Consider the following 22,817-nt stretch of genomic DNA (forward strand, 5'->3'; position numbering starts at 1 on the left):
TTTTCTAGAAATGTTTCTTTTCTAAATTATTGATATGTTATTTTTTTTTCCTTGTGAAAATTCCGGGGGAGGGGGTTACCCCCCCTTTCCGGAGCAATTCCGGACCAAAATATGGGATTTGCAGCATATTAGGAGGTCAAGTTACTTGATTCCGCGCAAAAAATCTGATTTTTTTTCCTTGTGAAAATTCCGGGGAGGGGGGGGGTTACCCCCCCCCTTTCCGGACCAAAATATGGGATTTGCAGCATATTAGGAGGTCAGGGTACTTGATTCCACGCAAGAAATCTGAGGTTTTTTTCTTCTTCCTTGTGAAAATTCCGGGGGGGGGGTTACCCCCCCCCCCCTTTCCGGACCAAAATATGGGATTTGCAGCATATTAGGAGGTCAGGGTACTTGATCCCACGCAAAAAATCCGAGTTTTTTTTTTTTTTTCTTAGTGAAAATCGTGCGCGTGTTAATCTGTAATTTTACCAAAAATCATATACATTGTTCTAAGAAATAATTTATTTACTTTCTTTAAAAAATTCTTTTATTTTAGTCTGTAAAAACAACTCATTTGCATACGCGCAAGTCGTTGTAGGATCGACTACTTACGACTAGCTAGCGCGATTGCGCGCACCGGGTCCAATCTTCACTAGTACCCGAATGGTTTCAGTAGTTTTAACAGAAAGATATGGAAGAATTAGATGAAAGTTCTCCGGTAATTTTCTTTCATGTAAATAAATGTTAATGTTAATTATACACGCTCCATGTTTAAACGTCGCCCAAGTTCTCCTGGGGTGAAATAAAAATAAACATAATTTCAATCGATTGTAGTTCTTAAAATTGATGTTTTTTAAAAGTTGTTTCTACGTTTTCATTTAATCATTTATATTATATAATTTTAAAATGTTTTTCTTTCCTTGAAGTTCCTATTCAAATGCTTGTAAGGTAACCGAAAGCTTTTTCTTTCAAAATTAAAGTAAACAGTATTTTGTTTACGTTTCGGTATTTCAAGTAAACCTTGATATTTTTATACTCTCCCATTTTCTAGAAATACACTGCGCGTCACTCACGAATATTTTTAATCATGCAATATTTCTAATAAATTTTGGGTAAACTGTAATTCAATCATGCACTCTGTCCGAAATGTTAGATACTTTTTTTTCTCTTTTTAAAAGCAAACCAATACACCCCCCCCTTTTTTTTAACTGCACTGTATCTTACCATCTAACCCTCAACTAATTTCTCGAATGATTTAACAACGTATTATGATCAGCATTGAACTACTTCCGCATGTAGCGAGTTTTAACAAGTAAATCTCGTCTCATTACGAGATAACGTTTGTGTTGGCGCCATTTACAATTTCAGCTGTTGTGATTTTGTCAACGTATTTTTTGCAAAATGGTTATGCGAAATCAACTAACTGCTATAGCCGCGAAAGAGGATCCGCTACAGCTTGTTGCTTTTATGATACAAACCGTAAATACCTTTTATTCTGTCTAAAGCATACTCTTTGTATTTTTCATTTGATGAATTTTAAAATATTTATACAATAATTTTCTGTAACAATATCTAGTTTGTCAAAATTACTAGGTGCCTTGCTTCAATTAATGATTATTCTAAAACTTTCCAATAGTTTGAATGATTTTAAATTTGGATTGCTTACTTTAAAACGATGAAACTCTATTTTGTATTAATGCATTGGCACACGTCAGCGATAGGTAGCACACACAGTTTGAATTTCTCCATTTTGACGAGTTTTTTCAGATTTTTTGACTGTGGCCTTGGAAATGATGGGGAGCATCTTATTAGAAAAGAAAAGTTTTCGAAAAATGATGATTTTTGTTTTGGTTAATATAAAGATCTCGGTCAAACTAAAGGGTTTGACCCCAGCAAAAACAAAGGAAAAATATAGTGTAATAGGTGTAAAACAACTTGCAAACGAATAGGAAAATAAAGGCATTCCTTCGATATAACTCGACAAAATCAAAACATTTCACTTCGAGTATTTCCGTGGGTTGTGGAGCATAGATATAACGAAATTATGCCAGCAATTTTAAACTTGAAGAAAAAAATCCTTGCATATTTGTTCTTACCTGTTTCATGTGTGTATGTAAAATCCGCAAATTTCCAAGCAGGAAACAGAATCGAACTGTCATTTGCTTCCACGGAAATACCCGGTGAAATGTTGGTTAATATAGGGCGTAACAAATATCAGAAAATCAAATACCCGGGCACCAAAACAAAAAAAAAATAGTGTAATATGTGTAAAACAACTTGCTCTAAACGAATATGACAAAAAAAAAATGCGCTCTCGCGAAAGAGGGGTGGGGGAGAGGCCTCGGAATATTTATATCGGGAATTTCCGAAAGCGTCTGAACCGGGCACAAAAACAAAAACAGCGTAATAGGTGTAAAACAACTTGCTCTAAACGACTATCATGAAAAAAATGCGCGCTCGCGAAAGGGGGGTGGGGGAGAGGCTTCGGAAATTTCACATCTTCAGTCCACGGCCTTTAAACTAAGAAAAAATAGTGTAATTGGTGTAAAACTACTTGTTCTAAACGAGTATCAAGAACACACACTCACACATGAATCATAAACTCCGTATTTCGCAAAAAAAAATAAAGAGAAGAAATTCATATTCGTTCATAGGAAGTTGTTTTACACCTATTATACACATTTTTTTTTTGATTTTCTGATATTTGTTACGCCCTATATTAACCGAAATGTTTAGATCTTTTCGGTTTGAACGGCAGTTTTTTAAAATAATTTCCACGTAACTAAACACTTTTAAACTTTGTATACTGGTAGAATGTGTTTATAAATCATTTTTTTCTCTTGGCTTTATTTAGAAAATTCTAGTTTGTAAGATATTTTTTGTCTTTTTTCTTCAATTTCTGCAATTTCAACCAATCAATGACGTCTATTGAGGTGAAAGCTTTCTGTGCCGTATGAATATGTCCCTCGTTTAAGAAACAGATTGGGTTTATTTATATTTGTGAAGAAAAAGATACCCTTCTCCCCACCCCTAACTCTAACCGTAACCAACCCTAACCCTAAAACAGATTGAAATGCAATAGGTCATAATTATGGGTGACAATTTCATATGACACCGCTAGGAAAAACTGCCGTTCAAACCGAAAAGATCCAAATGTTTTGATTTTGTTGAGTTATATCGAAAGACTGTAAAAAAAAAAAAAAGAAAAAAAAAAGCGCGCTGACGACACTAGGAGAGGACTTTGGAAAAATTCACAAGATTTGATTTGTCCGTCAAAGCTTCCGGTAAAATGGATATATACTCTTTTACTTGTTTCAGTCATTTGACTGCGGCCATGCTGGAGCACCGCCTTTTAGTCGAGCAAATCGACCCCGGGACTTATTCTTTGTAAGCCCAGTACTTATTCTATCGGTCTCTTTTGCCAAACCGCTAAGTGTCGGCGACGTAAACACACCAGCATCGGTTGTCAAGCAATGCTAGGGGGACAAACATATACACACATATATATATATACATACTGGCAGTATCGCTCGGGTTTGTAAGGGAAATAACTATAAAGCATTTTTAGAGAGTTATAGCCAAAAAATGGGAAAAAATTATGGTAAATTTTTTTTTGAGAGTTAAAACGGTCAAGTTGCGTCCCCTAGACAGTCTGTGGTTTGTGTTTCTGATTCTCGACCCCATGTTGAATTTATCGATTCTTTTCAGAACTGGGGGAACTTTTCAAAATTTTCGCTGCGTTAGTTTTGAATTATGACATTGGGCTATGTGTGTGTCAAGTTTCATCAGAATCGGTTGAAAGCCATGGTCAGGGTGAGGGTACAACCTGACAGACACACAGACAAACTGGTAAATTTTTTGAGTAACGCCCGCACGATTTTCACTAAAAAAAAAAGAAAAAAATTTCCGAAGCCTCCACTTCATCCCACCCAGTTTTATGGACCCCAAAAAGCATATTACGTCAGAGTACTTGATTGCATGCAAAATATTATATATATCTATATATATATCTATCTATATGTATATATATATATATATATATATATAAAATATAATATAATATAAGTATATGAATATATATATCATCATCGTTTAACATCCGCTTTCCATGCTAGCATGGCTTGGACGATTTAACTGAGGTCTGGCAAACCAGATGGCTGCACTAGACTCCAATCTCATCTGGCAGAGTTCCTATAGCTGGATGCCCTTCCTAACACCAACCACATCCATCCTCACCACATGGCCATACCAGCGCAGTCGTCTCTCTTGCACATCACATCTGATGCTTCTTAGGTCCAACTTTTCTCTCAAGGTACTAACACTCTGTCGAGTATGCACATTGACATTACACATCCATCGGCACATACTGGCTTCATTCCTTGTGAGCTTACGCATGTCCTCAGCAGTCACGGCCCATGTTTTACTGCCATGTAGTATGGCTGTTCGTACACATTCCTCATACAGCCTACCTTTTACTCTGCATGAGAGGCCCTTTGTCACCGGCAGAGGTAAGAGCTCTCAGAACTTTGCCCAGGCTATTCTTATTCTAGCAGCTACACTTTCAGTGCACCCTCTCCTGCTACTGACTTGGTCACCTAGGTAACAGAAGCTATCAACTACTTTTAGTTTTTCTCCCTGGAATGTGGCGGAAGTTGTTCTCTGTACATTTTCAGTGTTTATTGCTCCTGAGCATCTGCCACATACGAAAACTATCCTTCCAGTTAGCCTTCCTTTGATATTGCTGCACCTTTTACGTGTCCATAGCTTACACTAGGTACATATAGATACCAACGCCTTTTCTACAGATCGAGTGGGGCCATCTACCTGAAGGGATTTGTGGTTTGCCTCTGCCCTCCTACTTATTAGGACTTTGGTTCTAGCCCTTTGATTCTAATCCTTGTTTCCATACTTGAAACTTCTCCTCTAGTTCTGTTAGTGACTCAGCAGTTAGAGCAAGGTTGTCAGCATAGAGGAGCTCCCAGGGGCATCCTGTCTTGAATTCCTCCATTATTGCCTGGAGGATTATGATAAATAGGAGGGGGCTAAGGACTGAACCTTGGTGGACCTCTACCTCTACCCAGAATTCTTCACTGTACTCGTTGCCAACCCTCACCTTACTGACAGCGTCCCTGTACATGGTTTGCACAGCTCTCACTAACCATTCATCTATCCCTAGTTTCCTTATTGACCACCAGATAAGGGATTGGGGGACCTTGTCAAAGGCTTTCTCCATGTCAACAAAAACCAGGTACAGAGGTTTATCTTTGGCTAGGTATTTCTCCTGCAGCTGTCTAACCAGAAATATAGCATCAGTGGTGCTTTTCCCTGGCACAAACCCAAACTACATCTCATCTAAACTGACTCTCTCCCTAATTAGTTGGGCTATGACCCTCTCTGTGACCTTCATTACCTGATCCAACAGCTTGATACCTCTAATTATTTGTATCTAAAGCGTCACCTTTACCTTTGTAGCAGTTGACTATTATGCTGCTACACCAGTCATTGGGTATGACTCCTTCGTGTATCACCTAGTTAACTATACGGGTGACTAGGCTATAGCCAACACTGCAAGGTATTTTGAGCATCTCTGCAGTAACTCCTGATGGATCGGGGGCTTTCTCTGCCTTCATACTCTTGATTGCTTTATCTACCAAGGTACTGTCAACTCGGATAGCTGGTCCCTCTGTTGGGTTGGCATTCGGCAGACTCTCTTTCTCCTATTCATTTTCTTTATTCAGCAAACTTTCATAGTGGCGTCTCCAAACCTCTCTCTTTGCAGCCTCATTTAGTACAAGAGAACCATCATCCATGTGGACACATTTTTCTCCTACAACATCACAATTCTCTCTCACACACTATATACCATGCTAGCGACCCATGCTGGCATGGAAAGCGGACTTTAAACAATGATGATGATAATATACTATTTCAAAATAGGCGCAGGAGTGGCTGTGTGGTAAGTAACTTGCTTACCAACTACATGGTTCCAGGTTCAGTCCCACTGCGTGACACCTGTGGCAAGTGTCTTCTACTATAGGCTCGGGCCGATCAAAGCCTTGTGAGTGGATTTGGTAGACGGAAACTGAAAGAAGCCCGTCGTATATATATATATATGTTTGTGTATCTGTGTTTGTCCCCCCCCCAACATCACTTGATAACTAAGTGGAATAGAATAAGTACTAGGCTTACAAAGAATAAGTCATGGGTTCGATTTACATAACTAAAGGCAGTGCTCCAGCATGGCCACAGTCAAATGACTGAAACAAGTAAAAAGAGTATATAATTATATATACATACATATTATATATATATAACAAAGAGGAGTTGTAAGGTACCACACGAGTTGAATTATATATGAAAGGTTTGAAAATGCAATTTTAAAAGATGTTTATTTACTTTACCGGTTTCACTTTTCAGAAAAAGATTGTCAAAAGTAACATGTAAAAGTCTGGTTGTGTTAATTATTGGTTGTCACAAAATGCTACAATACATATATAGTCTTTGGTAACAAGAACATGTTAAGGATATAAAAAAGTTTAACAAGTTCATTAAAATATTGGGCACAAAGGATTACAACATATATATACATTCTCAAGAAAATGCTAAAGATAGTTTCCAGATGGAATTATTAAAATGTTCAGTGGAATATATTGGTATTGTATCTGTATATACATACATGCACAGAATATTGGTTGTCACAAAATACTACAATACATTCTTTGGTAACAAGAACATGTTAAGAACATAAAAGAGTTTAAAAAGTTCATTAAAATATTGGGCACAAAGAATTACAACATATATATACATTCTCAAGAAAATGTTAAAGATAGTTTCCAGAAGGTATTATTAAAAAGTTCTGTGGAATATATTGGTATTGTATCTGTATATTCATACATGTACAGAATATTATGAGTTCAAAAAAGTTTACATAGTAGTAGGGAATTTCGATGTTTTAAAAAGAGAAAGAGAACTTGGAACTTAAGAGAGACTGCTGATTTTGAACTTTGTACTGAATGTAAACAAAACAATTGTCTTAAAAAAAAAGGGGAGAAAAAAGACCGAACTGTATTGAGTCAAATGTTGAACGATTTGTGTTTTTTTTTTGCGAACTCTGTATTGTGTTTAAATGCATTTGATTTGGTTTTCGAACTGTGTTATGTTTAAATGCAATTGATTGTTTTTCGAACTCTGTGTATGATTTGTCAACCTTTGTTTTGAAAACAAATTGTTAAATTACGCAACCTCCGCCTGCTGTGTCTCTTGTTGTTGTGTTTGCCCCCCCCCTCCATGGTGGATTTCTGGTTTGCTGAGCGCTGTTGCAAGTGGGCTGTTCCCGGAGTGAGGGCCTGTGGTGGCATCGTAAGGCCTAGGGCTCGCGTGGCGGCATAACAACTGGTGTCAGAAGTGGGATTTTAATTGCTGCAGTTGATCGGTTGTTTGCCATGGATTTGGTGGAGGCACGAATGAGGAGCCAGACCGGAGAGAAAGAGATCTCACTGGCTATGATTGTGGAGATGCTGAAGGACCAGACAACACAGCTAGACACATTCATGGGAAGGCTTGAGAAGAGGCAACAGGGCTTACGGGAAGATCCCCAGGTGCTTGAGGATGCAGATGGGTCAGCTTTAGAGGATGAGTGTTGAACATGTGGTAAGGGTGGACACATGGGTGGAGATTGCCCGGCAAGTGAGAAGGAAAATCAAGGTGACCAGGAGGAACTTTGTGTTGCTGAACCTGTTGTGGTTGTTGAACCGGTAGTGGTTGCTGGACCCAAAGTGCTTGCTGGAGCTGTAGTGGTTGCTAAATCTGAAGAGACTGCTGAGTCTGAGGTTGCTGAACCCAAAGTTGCTGTTGCTGTTCCATGTCTTAATCCTTTAACATCTGGACCCCTGTCTCCTGGGACTCAGGATGACTGTGTGGTGCCCATTGGGGAGAAGCCACAGGCGTGGATGGACTGTCGGCTGAACGTGCGTTCCGGGAAGCCTTCGGTGCAGAAGGCAGTAAAGAGGACCAAGCCTGGTAGCGAGGCGAGAGCGCTGCGGATGATGGTAGGACCACCAAGATCAAGAAGACTGCTCCAGTGTCGGGTGAGCTTTGTGTTTGATGGCTGCTTGGGGCTGGAGGAGCCCGACTGGCAGTGCACGCTGAAAGCTCGAGTGAGGGTCGGGCGGACCCTAGTAGAGGCGGGAGCTGACAGCGCTGATTGGGTCAGCCAATTTCTTGGAAGTGACACAAGCGATTTGTAGAGGGCAAATCGAGGGACTATGCCAGGCGGTGGACCAGCGTCGGGGTCAGTTGTGTCACTACAGGAGGGCAGTTGAAGGAGGTGGTGGTCTGCCCGTGCAGTTGCAGAAGCGGTTCGCAAGGTGTCGCCAGTGCTTGGTGGGCACTTGGGTGTTGCGGAGGAAGCAGTTGTTGGCGAAGTGTGCAGGATGTTGGTTGCATGGACCTGGCGGAGCGCTATATCGACCCGGGCAGCCATCGCTCAGAAGATGGTCCCAGTTCGGCAGCGAGAAATGAAAGGAGATCGACAACAGGGGACAGTGAAAAAGTCGAGCGGTCCCTGGTCGTTAGCAATTGTTGTGCAGAATGGGGATGGCGCAGCAAGATGTTATGTAGACTATAGAGCCCTGAGAGAGGTGGCTGCCGTGAAGGATTGGCCGGTCCCTGCTTGTGTGAGGGAGTTAAGGAGTTTCCTCAGACTGTGCACCTATTATAGGTGCCTCATAGGAAGCTTTGCGACGTTGGCTGCACCGTTACACAAGATACAGAGGAAAGATGCTGATTTATGGCCAGTGGTAAAGTGGCGGCAGCAGGAAGCAGCGAGACCATCTTGGGAGGAGATGTCCAGGCTCAGCCCTGAAACTAAGAACTATTGGTGCCAGTGGGACCTTTGTTTGAGCGACGGGTTGCTTGAGAGGCACCCGATGACCTCAGTGAGCACTGGCAGTTGGTGGTACCCATGAAGATGAAACTTGAGCTGCTGGAAGAAGCTCACAGCCAGGTTGCAAGTGGACATCTGCAGGAAGGGCTGACTGGAGTACACCAACAGGTTGGAGAGGCTCTGAAGTTTTCGGGTGAGGTGATGAAGCGTCAGCATGGCACCAAGACTAGTGAGGTTTTCTCCGAAAATTGAGCAGGCGACCATGGGTCTGTCCTGTTCAGCTGGAGCACGCCTTCAGAGGTTTGGCTCACCCATTGAAGTCGTCTGGAGATACGACTGTAGTGTGCTTTTGTCGGGTCGACAAAGCCTAGGGAGGGGGTAGTGTTACGGAGGCAAGAAAAAGGTAAACAAACAGAAAGTATTATGCCCCTTATTCCATTAGTTGGAATTGAACCGGCGCTCCAGTTGTTCAGGACAATGGTACTTCCCTTTGTCTTGTCACTACCACAACAATTAATGATCCTAGGCAGCGACCTTTGATCCCAACACCGTCACGGAAAGTTTTTTAAAAAATGAAAATGCTACCCTATATAAATGCAGCTGGCATTGGGTTAGTTGGTCAGTTGGCGCGGGAGAGCCAGCAGGGAGTGAATTGCAAATAGTTAGTCGGCGCGGGACAGCCAGCAGGGAGCGAATTGGAGATAGTCAGTTGGCGAGAGTCAGTCAGCCAGAGCGGAGCGGATAAGGGAGTGAGATGGAGATGGTGGGGTCGGCGAGAGGCAACGACAAAGATGACAAGCGTGGTCTGGAGAAAGACAGACAGTGAATGTAAGAGATGACAGTGAAGGGGGCAGAGAGAAGCTGGACTGATATAGTGGGAGTTTTGTGATGATTCAGGGAAGTATTGCGGACGAGGTAATGTTTGTTTATGTTTGAATTTCGATGTTTAACTGTTTTAAAAAAAGAAAAGAAAGAGAACCTGGAACTCAAGAGAGACTGCTGATTTTGAACTTTGTACTGAATGTAAACAAAACGATTGTCTTAAAAATAAGGGGGCAAAAAAAGACCGAACTGTATTGAGTCAAATGTTGAACGATTTGTGTTTTTTTTTTTGCGAACTCTGTATTGTGTTTAAATGCATTTGATTTGGTTTTTCGAACTGTGTTATGTTTAAATGCAATTGATTGTTTTTCGAACTCTGTGTATGATTTGTCAACCTTTGTTTTAAAAACAAATTGTTAAATTACGCAACCTCCGCCTGCTGTGTCTCTTGTTGTTGTGTTGGCTTCTGGCTGCGCCCCCCCCCCCACTTCCATGGTGGATTTCCGGTTTGCTGAGCGCTGTCGCTAGTGGGTTGTTCCCGGAGTGAGGGCCTGTGGTGGCATCGGAAGGCCTAGGGCTCGCATGCGGGATAACAATGTATATATCTATATATATAAAACTCAACTTGTGTGTCTGTGTGTTTAACTTCCCGGCACATCTCCTCCTAGCCAAGAAATCGTAGAACCACCAAAAATGGGTCACTTAAAGTTTAGGCGAATGAAAATTGAACTGCGCTATTTCTGTTCTGAAATTCATCTAGCAAGTGCAAAAATTGATAATGTGTTTGTTTAGGCCTTATCCTATACATTGAATAGTGAACTTTACTCAGTCAGCTGTTTGACGTGAACTGTGTTCACCACGCGTGCAAGCATGTGTAAATTGCATGAAAAATAAAAAATCAAGATATAAAAACGAATCGCCGTAAACATTGTAGAAATTCGGCAAAGAAATGAATTTTCAGGATGTAGCCTGGAGGGTTTTTTCGTATTAATCGTTTGGACTTTGTGAACATATACCAATTGTTTTCATAACATTTTTAACGCTTTGAATTAAATGTGACCATTTTGCATTGAGTCTGCAGTTTGAATCACTTTAACCCTTTCGTTACTATATTTCTGACCAAAATGAGTTTCAATTAAATTCTAAAATAATCATGAATTTAGGCTTGTTTCATTAAATAACTGTAACTCTTTTACTTATCAAGATATTAATGTGATATTTGGAACATAATTAAAGAACGGGTTCTTAATCAATTCTATTGCATAACTTTTGTCTCAAAGGGACTTTAATTACATATAAATCCAGGTAAATTGAGCAAAAGGTAAAAATATTAAAATTTTATATAAACATCACCATAGAAAATGAATCATCAGCTAATATTCAATTGGGTATGCAACAAAATTTTGATAAAGAAGAATTGTGCACATCACTAGATCATCAGTTGAATTTAATGCACAACTGAACAGATGTACCATAAAGGTGGAATAAACTGAAATACTGGAATCCACCTAAATCCACCGCAAGTTTGACCGAACTAAAGAAATTGGCCAAAAAATAATATACGGCCTTGATTATGGTATGGAAGTGATAAATTCCAGACCACATCGTACCCTAGGCCATGCTGACTAATAACTATTTTCCCTGTATAAAAACTAAATCCACAGCAGTACCCAGTATTTGCTTCACAAATTTTCCAAATTTGATCCCCCATTTTGTGTTTGTTTACAATCTGCGTAAATTTGTTTCCGAAGTGATCGCTTCAAACAAGCATACTGTAAAAAATAAAAGTCTAATGGTTTTGCTCCCTAAGAAAGACTATAGATAAACTCTATCTCCTCAGAAAAATTGCTAATAAAAACATTTAAAAAGTTTTTTACTTCATTTCAATGTAAAATCGTCTTTGCTGTCGCTATCGCCGCTTTGTTTCTTCGGAATCACTGCTTTTCAGTTCGGATACCAAGATATCCTATTCATTCTTGTACACCATGTACTTTTGCACCTCATTCATTCTTTTTCTCGATATCTCCCTCTTTTCCATTGAAAAAGCTCTAACTTCGGAATCAATGCTTGATAACATGAAACTCCTATCCGTTTGCAAAGTTGAAGAAAAATTGATGCCGAAAATAATGTGGAAAAAAATCTCCCAAACTTCACTGGGTTCAGATATCAGGTCAAGCAATGTTGGATACTATAAACCAACTATTTACAAAGTGAAATCACGTGTTTTAACAAATGTACTAACGAGATTTGGGTTCAAATTTACATTTAAATAACAATAGAACGAAAAAATGGTGAATTTATCCGGTCTTACATGCTTATAAGACCACACATCGAAACATTGGATAACATAATTGAAAATTATTGTGGCAAGGCTGATGAGGATGAAGAGGATGTAATAGAGAAGGAACCCGGAAGTCTCTGTGATCCAGGGGTTCCTCAGGAAAATGGATCACCTACCCTGGTGAACGACCAGGTAGTGAGGGATAGGGGAGCCAAGGGAGCAGAAACCGGAAGCCCCCCTGTACCAGTGGTCCTACAAAGAAACGAGGAATCAGAAAAACAGAAGAAAAAAGGGAGGACCGAAAACAAAAATAAGGAGGGAAATGGAAGAAAAGGCAAAACTACCAAAGCTGAAACCCCAACCCACCACACAAACAGCAGAGAACCCCATGGAGGATCCAATGCCACCCAGTACACTTCAGGAAAGAAGGAATCTGGAAGGTACCGAAGAACCTGTAAGTTCTACCTGCGGGGCAAATGTTGGTATGGGGAGGACGGCAAAAACTGCCGGTTCGCCCACCCGACACCCCGCCAGAACTTCAGGGGACTCAAAGAAAAGAGCTTTACTGAAGGAAGACAACAAATATCTACCAGAAAAACTCTCAGAAAAGAAGTGTGCTCCTCAGATGTTCTGCGCAATGCAGCAGCTGAGCAAGAGTCTTTTTTATGCATGGCGCAAAGAATTGTCCGGCAACTAACATGGCTACACCAAGCACAGAGAAGGAACCCTGCCCACCACTATGCAAGACCACCACAGTCAACAGACATGGGATGGCCTCCCCTAACGCCTGCACAGCCGTCATCCTAATACTTTTACTAAATATTGGGAGCCTGTTACATCAAAATAGAAACAAAATTTCTTTCCTGAGAGATTTTACTGCATGCAATCAAGCCCAATGCATAGCACTCGTGGAAACTCACCTCAGCCCTGATATAGAGGACACAGAAGTACACATACCAAACTATGCCATACTGTGAACAGACAGAAGGGAAAGGAGCCATGGTGGAGTTGCTGTATACATCCGAGATGACCTCACACCCCAGGTCTTAATGACATACTCAAATTCGGTATGTGACACTTTAATTGTATACATAAGACAACATAATATAATCATATGCAATACATATTGCCCACCGGATGCTCCAAATCACATAGGCAAGTTTGAAGATTGCTTCACAAGAATTAAAAAAATCCTCATGAATCTGGAACACCATGTGACCATATTTCTTATGGGTGATTTCAACTTCCCCAACGTCAAATGGCCCGAAGGTCTCATACTCTCAGGAATGAATCATTTCAAGCAAGTACAGGTGGAGTCCCTGCTCAACCTCACCAACGCCTTATTCGTGGAGCAAGTTGTACTCAAACCAACTAGGGCAAATAACATTCTGGATCTCTGCTTCACGAACAATATGGACATCATTCATGATGTGAAAGTTACACCGACATTAGTTTTGGATCACAACATAATAGAGCTGTCTATGTTTGGGCCAAAAGTAACCAGAGGCATACAGCCTAAAGGAAGCACCCGAAATATCTCCAATCTGAACTTCCACAAAGCAGATTGGAAATCGATCCAAAAGGAGATCCTCAGAGAGGACTGGCCGGAATGTCTCTCCACACCAGACATTGACATGAAACTAGAATGTTTCATGTCTTCTGTGCAAGCCTTATGCCAGAAATATGTCTCAGAGCACAAGGCCAAAACAAATAGGAGCAAGATTCGAAGAGACGGGAAGATCCTCATGAGACGACGGACGAAGGTTGCAAAGCGTCTCAACCAACATCCCAAAAGTAGCGAAACGTCCCGCCTAAAAACAACACTGATGGAGATCGGAAAAGGCTGCAACAATCCTATATGAGAGAGAAAGCAGACAAAGAAGCCTGGGTTATAAAAAACATTAAATCAAACCCAAAGGCCTTCTTTCATTACGCGAAAGAAACAATGTCAGTACACTACAAGATAGGACCCCTCCTCCAAAAGGATGGCTCCCTCACAGACAGCCCAACTAAGATCAGTGAGATGCTGAATGACCAGTTCAAAAGTGTCTTTACCACCCCGTTGGAACACAGACAAGTGAACGAACCAGTGGACTTCTTTGCCGCCTCACCTATAACCAGCGAGGTGGTTACAATAGAACATATTGACATTAGCGAAGAAGATGTCCTACTAGCCATAGATGAAGTGGACACTAACTCAACTGCTGGTCCAGATGGTTTCCCAGCAATCCTCCTCAAAGCGTGTAAGCGTGCCCTGGCAAAACCCCTCAAGATTCTCTTCCAGAGCTTTCTTACAAATGGCAAACTGCCAAGCAAGCTGAAGGAGGGAATAATATGCCCAATACATAAAGGGCTAAGTAGAGCAGATGCCAATAACTATAGGCCTATCTCTCTGACTTCACACATCAGCAAAGTCATGGAACGGATACTCAGTAAGAAACTAATCGCATTCCTTGAGGAAAATAACTTGCTGAGTGATACCCAGCATGGTTTTCGACCAGATAGGAGCTGCCTGACCCAGCTCTTACAGCATTATGACTGGGTGTTGAGGCAGTTACTCAACAAATCAAATGTGGACGTAATCTACCTTGATTTTGCAAAAGCTTTTGACAAGGTGGATCATGATATGATATGCCACAAACTGCGTGACCTCAGTATAGCTGGAAAACTTGGAGTGTGGTTACATGACTTCCTGAAAGATAGGAGTCAGGCAGTAGTGGTTAATGGAGCCACCTCTATGAACACACAAATAGTGAGTGGTGTTCCACAGGGCATTGTCTTGGGACCACTGCTTTTTATAGTGGCCCTCTCAGATATTCCCTCAAGTGCCCTGATAACCACTCTGGCAAGCTATGCAGATGATATGAAAGTCTCGCAGAAAATACAGAACCCCAGCGATGTTGCCCACCTGTAGCAGGAGTCGGACTCAATCTACAGATGGGCTGAGGATAATAATATGCAGTTTAATGCTGAAAAATTCCAGGCCCTGCGCTACCAGCATCCAAAAGTGAATATTAAACTTACAGGATACACCGGTCCACAGGGAATTTCAATCCCAGAGCCTAAGTCTGTGAGGGACCTGGGTATCGACATGAGTGAGGATACCTCTTTCTAAGTGCACCAGGATGGTGACAAAGTGCAGACGACTGGCTGGATGGATCCTAAGAACATTCAGAACCAGAGATAAGGAAACCATGATGGTCCTGTGGGAGACATTCGTCCTCAGCTGCCTGGATTACTGCTAATAGCTATGGTCACCCACCAGTGTAAAATTAACAGTGGACCTTGAAGCAATCCAGAGAAGATTCACAAAGAAGATTGTCTCTTTGCAACAGCTCAGCTACTGGGAAAGGTTGAAACAGCTAAGACTCTACTCCCTGGAGAGAAGACGGGAGATGTATGCAGTAATATATGTCTGGAAGATCCTGGAAGGAATTGTGCCAAATTTTGGCATTGTAAGCTACACCAATGCTAGAACGGGACGACACTGCATAGTGCCAAAGACCCCAGCATTGCCATCACGCTTCAGGACCAGCTTCTGCAACAGCCTGGGTTTCAAGGGCCCACAGCTTTTAATATTCTCCCAAAGAGTCTGAGGAACTTGCACAAAGTAGATGTAGCATTTTTAAATCAAAGCTAGACATCTTCCTGTCGAGAGTCCCAGATGAACCTACCTCACGGCAAGAGGTGCAAATGAGAGTAGCTATATCAAACTCCATTCTTCACCAAGTGCCACATATTAGAAGAGGTTCTTCGTAATAACAGTGTAGCACAAAACGCAGTGCATCAGCATGGCTGCAGCTCTGAGCTGAAACAAAAAAAAAAAATAAGGTTCTCTTGGCCGGGCATGGCCGAGTTTGTATTATGAACCAAAAAATTTTTCGGCCGGGTTAGTAACGAAAGGGTTAACCAAATTTTAGCAGGCCGGATTTTTGATCATCACGATACATCGCCAGCGACTTCCTGAAACTCTCCCCTGAAATCCCCATTGGGAAATCTATATATATAAAACTCAACTTGTGTGTCTGTATGTGACTGGTTTGGTAGCCTTCAACTAACACTATCTCGTTCGAAACCCTGCAGCACAAGTTGACCAAAATTGAGAGTATGATAGAAGAAGGCTTGCTCTTCATTCTGTAGAAGATAAAATTCAAATCGGACCATGTTAACACCAAAAATTATTTATATCAAAAAGGTGCTTTTTTCTATGGAAATCCCTATTTTTTACGATTTTTGACTGGTGTGTCACCATTTTTCAGTGTATTTCAACTGGAAAAATCTTCACTTGAAGAGAATAACAAGTTGCATAATGCAAAATTTTTACTTTTCAAAAATTCTAATTCTAAAGGGTCGAAACAAACCCAAGCAGCACCGGGTGATACTGCTAGTATAATATATATTATATATATGCATATATATATGGAAGGTTTACGAAAATAAACAAAAGACGAAGGCAGGTGGAGTACAAACAAATAATGTATTAGTATGGCGCTCAGGAATAGAAATAAAACAAGTCTTTTACGTTTCGAGCCTACGCTCTTCGACAGAAAGATACACAGAAAAGAAACAAGGAGAGAAAAAATTGCGTGTAGGGGCTATGAGAAAATAAAACGAAAGGGACAGTTTAAAAAGTTCAATGTTAAAAATGTATAGACATCGTGGTATATTTTAAGGATTTCACATCAATAACAAAGTCACTTTGATCCGTGAAGGAGAGGTGCAGTCAGAAGGCAGGTATCCTTAGAGGTAAAAAAATCCAATGGAAAGGTAAGAGCTGGTAGTGGTATTGGTAGAATATAGGATAAAAGTGAGACCACGTGGGCGCATGATATATAACGGAAGGTTTATGAAAGTAAACAAAAGACGAAGGCAGGTTTATGAAAAATAAACAAAAGACGAAGGCAGGTGGAGTACAAACAAATAATGTATTAGTATGGTGCTCAGGAATAGAAATAAAACAAGTCTTTTACGTTTCGAGCCGACGCTCTTCAACATACAAAATAAGAAAATGGAGAAATACACCTTAATCAATAATCAACTACCAGATAATACCCAATCACATAATTTATTAACCAACTACATATGAACATCAAGGTCAAACATAGTAGTACAGAACAAAACAATGCACATCAATGAGTGATATGATACAATATGTATAAATAAATATAAATATAAACTACATCTTACAGCTGTTTCAGCCATGTAGATATGAGTATTTCATTATGCTCATATTAGCCAGGTGTGATAAGTTAATATGTGGTTAAAAATGAGACACTTACAATTATATCCCAAGGCCTCTTCAGAGATTATAAAGTACAATCTAAATATGAGTATCAGAGAAGGTACACCCATACAATAATGGGTACATACACATAATATATAATATATACATATAAGTGTATATACCCATGCTCCTATATATATATATATACACGTATATACATAATAATATATAATATTATACATACATATATACAAGGTTACAGTTAGTCAAATCAATATATTAGAGTATTACAATATACAAACATACACATATCTACATGCAAATGTACATATACAAAGTCAAGCGTTCATTATATTAAGTTACAAAATGCCATTAATATTACTATTATTACCAATATTATTATCATTATTAATATTATTATTATTATTATTATTAATAACAATACCAGTAAAACAATATGTGCATCACACGGTTCACAGTACATATTAGGTGGAAAAAATCAGATATAATTCATCAACAGCATAATATAGTGAAATAGCAACATAATAATAATACAGTACAATGCAAAACATTATAGATCAGCAAATACATATAAAATGAAAAATATTGATTTACATCATAGAAAAATCCAGAAGTGTACATACATATAAACGCATATAAGTCAGTTTTGACGGTAATATATATTTAGTAGTAAGTTTAGGAATAATTTAAGATTGGAAGCTCAATACAATTGGCTGGTACATTTGAATTTCAATTGTCTTCGTTACGGTTGGTTTATTAAGATACACTTACATACACAAGTATATGTGCGCTTACATATATATACATAGATAAACTGAAATACAGAAAATACAAGCTTACATACATAACTAAATATGTATATATCCATAAATATATATATATATAAACAAATACATATACCCAAAAGCAACCACGCACACATGTATGTGTATATATATATATATATATATATATATATATATATATACATACTTTTAACTGAAATAGTATTAAGAATCATTAAGATAATATTAATTGTTAATACAACGAAAGGGGTTGGAAGGGTAATTCGTAATATACAAAAAAGAGGGGCCTAAAAGGGTAGAAAAACGTAAGGGTTAATAAAAGCAAAGGTTGGAAAATATTCAGATAAAATTTATAAGCAGGGTATAAACTCAATACACAGATTTACCAAAACTAGTGTAAAGAAGATGTACGTTATTTGCGTAAGATACATAATTAAAAATTACACCGCATATTCTGTAAACAATTAGAACACCACGAAACTGTCCAGACATCGACACTTTCAAATGTGATCCCACTCAAACCTCAACTCTGCACAAACCCCAACTCAGCACACCACACATCCACAAACATAAAAACAAAACAAACATAAAGCCTCCAAACCAAAACACCGGAGCCATTCACCATCACAACTCGTACACTCAGACATGAAACACAACCCATCAGAACTCACGCAATCCACATCCATCAGTGTACACAAGCCCAACTCCACTCTTACCTTTATTTTTACTTTTATTTCAACTCTTATTTAAGGCACACACCGATAATAACATTTGCATCAAGACTCATACATATGTACCCCTACACACAAATACACATACAAGCAACAGACAATCGTACAAATCCAAGATCAACACATACATGCATACATACACCGAAGCACCCCAATGTACACCAAAACAACAAACACTCACATACGTCCCCCCACACACAAACACACCACATAAGAAAAATTATCACACCTCCACATGTACACCCACACACACACTGCCAATAAACATGCACAGGCACGGGGAAACTGCATCAACATATAATATACACACACACACACAACTATATACATATATACACTAGCGCAAAATCACCCATAAAAGCATGAATATATATATAAACGTACGCAGATATACATACAGATAGAATTACAATATACATACAAAGACCATATATATACGGGTGTGGGGGACTACCAAATTGTATCCGCCAACATTTGTATAAACATACATACACACTCATATATACATACATATATATATATATATATATATATAACATATACACACATATCCACCAGTGAATATATATATATATATTTATAAATATACACATGAACATATGTAGACATACCCACATACACATTCAGAATTACAGATATACATGCCTGCCCACAGCTTTGGATATACATACATTCATGCGTAACCAAACATCGAAGAGTCTGAGGAACTTGCACAAAGTAGATGTAGCGGTTTTTAAATCAAAGGTGGACCTCTTCCTGTCGAGAGTCCCAGATGAACCTACCTCACGGCAAGAGGTGCAAATGAGTGTAGCTATATCAAACTCCATTCTTCACCAAGTGCCACATATTAGGGGAGGTTCTTCGTAATAACAGTATAGCACAAAACGGCGGTGCATCAGCATGGCCGCAGCTCTGAGCTGAAACGAAAAATATATATATATATATTTAAATAGGTGAATTAATTATCCCATGTTTATCGTGAGCATGGAAAATTCGTTTAACCGAAACCTGGGTAGCAAATTCACGTCAGAAACACGGTTGAAGCGACCTGTCCAAGGGTAGAAACTCCGGGTTCATTTTCAGAAATTTGTGTGTTGTATATGAATAAATGAAAGAATGGTGTCGAACGAAGATGTTAACAAAATTCCTTTACTCTCGACATGTTTCGAAGACAACATGTTTTCATTCCAAAGGAATAAAGGGTGCATTATGCAATCTCAGGAAAGAAAGGGAGTCTCTCTCGACAACAAGACAAACAAAAATTTCGATGACTGCCTACATGGTAAGCAAAACGATAATGAGTGTTTTTTAAAAAATCTGTTCGAAGAATTGACGTCAAAGATAGATAGTAGGAAGAGAAGGGTTAAAGGAATAATAGGTAGGGAACAAATGGAGAGGGAAGGGTACGTTGATTGAAAGAATGTTCGAAGGCTTAGGAAAGAATTTCGTTATAGAAGTGGGGTGGACGTAAAGCTAATTGTTCAAACCACAGTGACTATCGTTATCATTTATATGAGTAGAAAGTATGTTTCTGCCAGTGTTTACATTTGTATGATTTTTCTATGAGTGTGTTTACTAGGGGAACCTTAGAGAAGGGAATATGAAAGAGTTCAGAGTTGCAAATGTTACAAAATCTCCTGCCCTTATCAAAAGGAAAGGATACAGACAGTATGAACCAATCTAACTTGAAATTTATATTGTTGTCTTTAAGACTCCAAACTAATTTACTTAGCCCTGTACTATGTCGTTTTTTACTATCCCGTGCAGAAATTTGTGTGTTATATATGAATAAATAAATGGAGTCGAACGAAGATGTTAACAAAATTCCTTTACTCTCGACATATGTTTCGAAGACAACATAGTTTCATTCCAAAGGAATAAAGGGTGCAAGATGCAAGCTTCTCATCAGGAAAGAAATTATCGTTTTGTTTACCATGTAGGCAGTCATCGCAATTTTTGTTTGTCTTTCCTGATGAGAAGATTGCATCTTGCACCCTTTATTCCTTTGGAATGAAACCATGTTGTCTTTGAAACATATGTCGAGAGTAAAGGAATTTTGTTAACATCTTCGTTTGACTCCATTTATTTATTCATATATTTATATATATATATAATTTGGCATTGTAAGCTACATCAATGCTAGAACGGGACGACACTGCATAGTGCCAAAGATCTCAGCAATGCCATCACGCTTCATGACCAGCTTCTGCAACAGCCTGGGATTCAAGGGCCCACAGCTTTTTAATATTCTCCCAAAGAGTCTGAGGAACCTGCACAAAGTAGATGTAGTGGTTTTTAAATCAAAGCTGGACGTCTTCCTTCCCAGATGAACCTACCTCACGGCAAGAGGTGCAAATGAGAGTAGCTATATCAAACTCCATTCTCCACCAAGTGCCACATATTAGAAGAGGTTCTTCGTAATAACAGTGTAGCACAAAACAACAGTGCATCAGCATGGCTGCAGCTCTGAGCTGAAACAAGAAAAAAAAATATATATATTATATATATTATATTATATATATATATGTATTATATATATATTATATCATATATATATATATGTATTAATATATATTATATATATATGTATTATTATATATATATATGTATTATATATTATATATATATAGTATTATATATATATATGATTATATATATATATGTATTATATATATATACGTATTATATATATAGTATTATATATATATATATGTATGTATTATATTTATATTATATATATATATTTCTTCTTTCCTGAAGTGTACTGGGGGGCATTGGAACCTCCATGGGGTTCTCTGCTATATATATATTATTTATAAATATATATTTATATATAAAAGTAAATAAATGGCACAACGAAGCACCGATATTTACTGGAAAATAGCAAACGTAATAAATATGACGCTAATGTATAGCTTCACTGCGTGTGTACTAGTAAAGATTTGTGTGTGCAACAAACATGAAAAAAACTGTCTTACCTCTAGGAAGAACATCTGAAAAATGAAAAATATATACATGTATATATATATATAATATATATATTGATAAAACGGTAAGATAACAAAAGAAAGAAAGACCTCGATATTATGTAAATAGAGGAAATTTATCTATACAATATGTTACATTACTCGGTAGTCAAGATAAAACTCTGAGTTTCAGATGCCGAAGTGGAAATCCACAACACCATCTCTTCGGTTATCTGGCTATTTGAAAATGTTATGAAAAAATACCGTTAAATAAAGGAAAATTACTCTGTTATAACTCTGCTTGCCTGCGTACTTATACATCGCTCGCATTTTTCGTCATAAAAATTATATAAAAATACATAAAAAATATATAAAAATATAAATTCTTCTTGGGAGTAACATAGAAAGCATGTTCTATCTGTTTTCTTTAGGGGACCAAAAACGTAACAGAAATTTAGTCACATGTGGCATGATCCGAAAAGCTCTGTCCTTGTTTAGACATGTAGTAGGGTCTAAGCTGCTTTTCCAGATAAGCATCTCTCCATGTCGCAGGCCGCACCTCGCTGCCGTTAGTATAGGGCTTACATCTGGCCAAAATCTTCCATTGTATGTTGTAATCGACACCTTTATATATATATATATATAATAAAAAAAATTTTTTTTATTATATATATATCATCATCATCATCATCATCATTTAGCGTCCGTTTTCCATGCTGCCATGGGTTGGACAGTTCAACTGGGGTCTGGGGAGCCCGAAGGCTGCACCAGACCAGTCAGATCTGGCAGTGTTTCTACAGCTGGATACCCTTCCTAACGCCAACCACTCCGAGAATGTAGTGGGTGATTTTATGTGCCACCGACACAGGTGCCAGACGAGGCTGGCGAACGGCCACGCTCGGATGGTGTTTTTTATGTGCCACCAATACAGGTGCCAGACGAGGCTGGCAGACGGCCCGCTCGTGTGGTGTTTTTATTGCCACCGACACAGGTGCGAGATGAGGCTGGCGAACGGCCACGATCGGATGTGTTTGGTGTTACGTGCCCACAGCACGGAGGCCAGTTGATGCGGTACTGGCTACGGCCACGTTTCGATGGTTTTTCTTGTGTGCCACCGGCAC

At 39.0% G+C, this 22,817-nt stretch overlaps 1 protein-coding gene and 1 long non-coding RNA gene across 5 annotated transcripts in view; one reads left to right on the plus strand and one right to left on the minus strand.

Moving 5' to 3' along the window:
* Positions 1–612: 612 nt before the first annotated feature.
* Positions 613–2,135, minus strand: LOC118763008. Its single transcript, XR_004998762.1, has 3 exons — positions 2,079–2,135; positions 1,649–1,786; positions 613–774 (listed from the first exon to the last, which is right to left on the minus strand). It is a non-coding gene; the product is annotated as an uncharacterized LOC118763008 (long non-coding RNA).
* LOC115210632 (condensin-2 complex subunit G2) overlaps positions 1,233–22,817 on the plus strand; it is a 201,634-nt gene continuing 180,049 nt past the window's right edge. Inside the window, exon 1 of one of the 4 annotated variants that reach the window (XM_029779278.2) lies at positions 1,233–1,461. In XM_029779278.2, coding sequence (XP_029635138.1) covers positions 1,384–1,461 — 78 coding nt within the window. In that variant the 5' untranslated portion in view covers positions 1,233–1,383. The remainder of the gene's footprint in view (positions 1,462–22,817) is intronic. The other 3 variants (XM_036502154.1, XM_036502153.1, XM_029779277.2) reach the window with 3 other exon arrangements.

The sequence above is a fragment of the Octopus sinensis genome, linkage group LG4 (genome assembly GCF_006345805.1).
Source record: "Octopus sinensis linkage group LG4, ASM634580v1, whole genome shotgun sequence".
NCBI classification, from domain to species: Eukaryota; Metazoa; Mollusca; class Cephalopoda; order Octopoda; family Octopodidae; genus Octopus; species Octopus sinensis.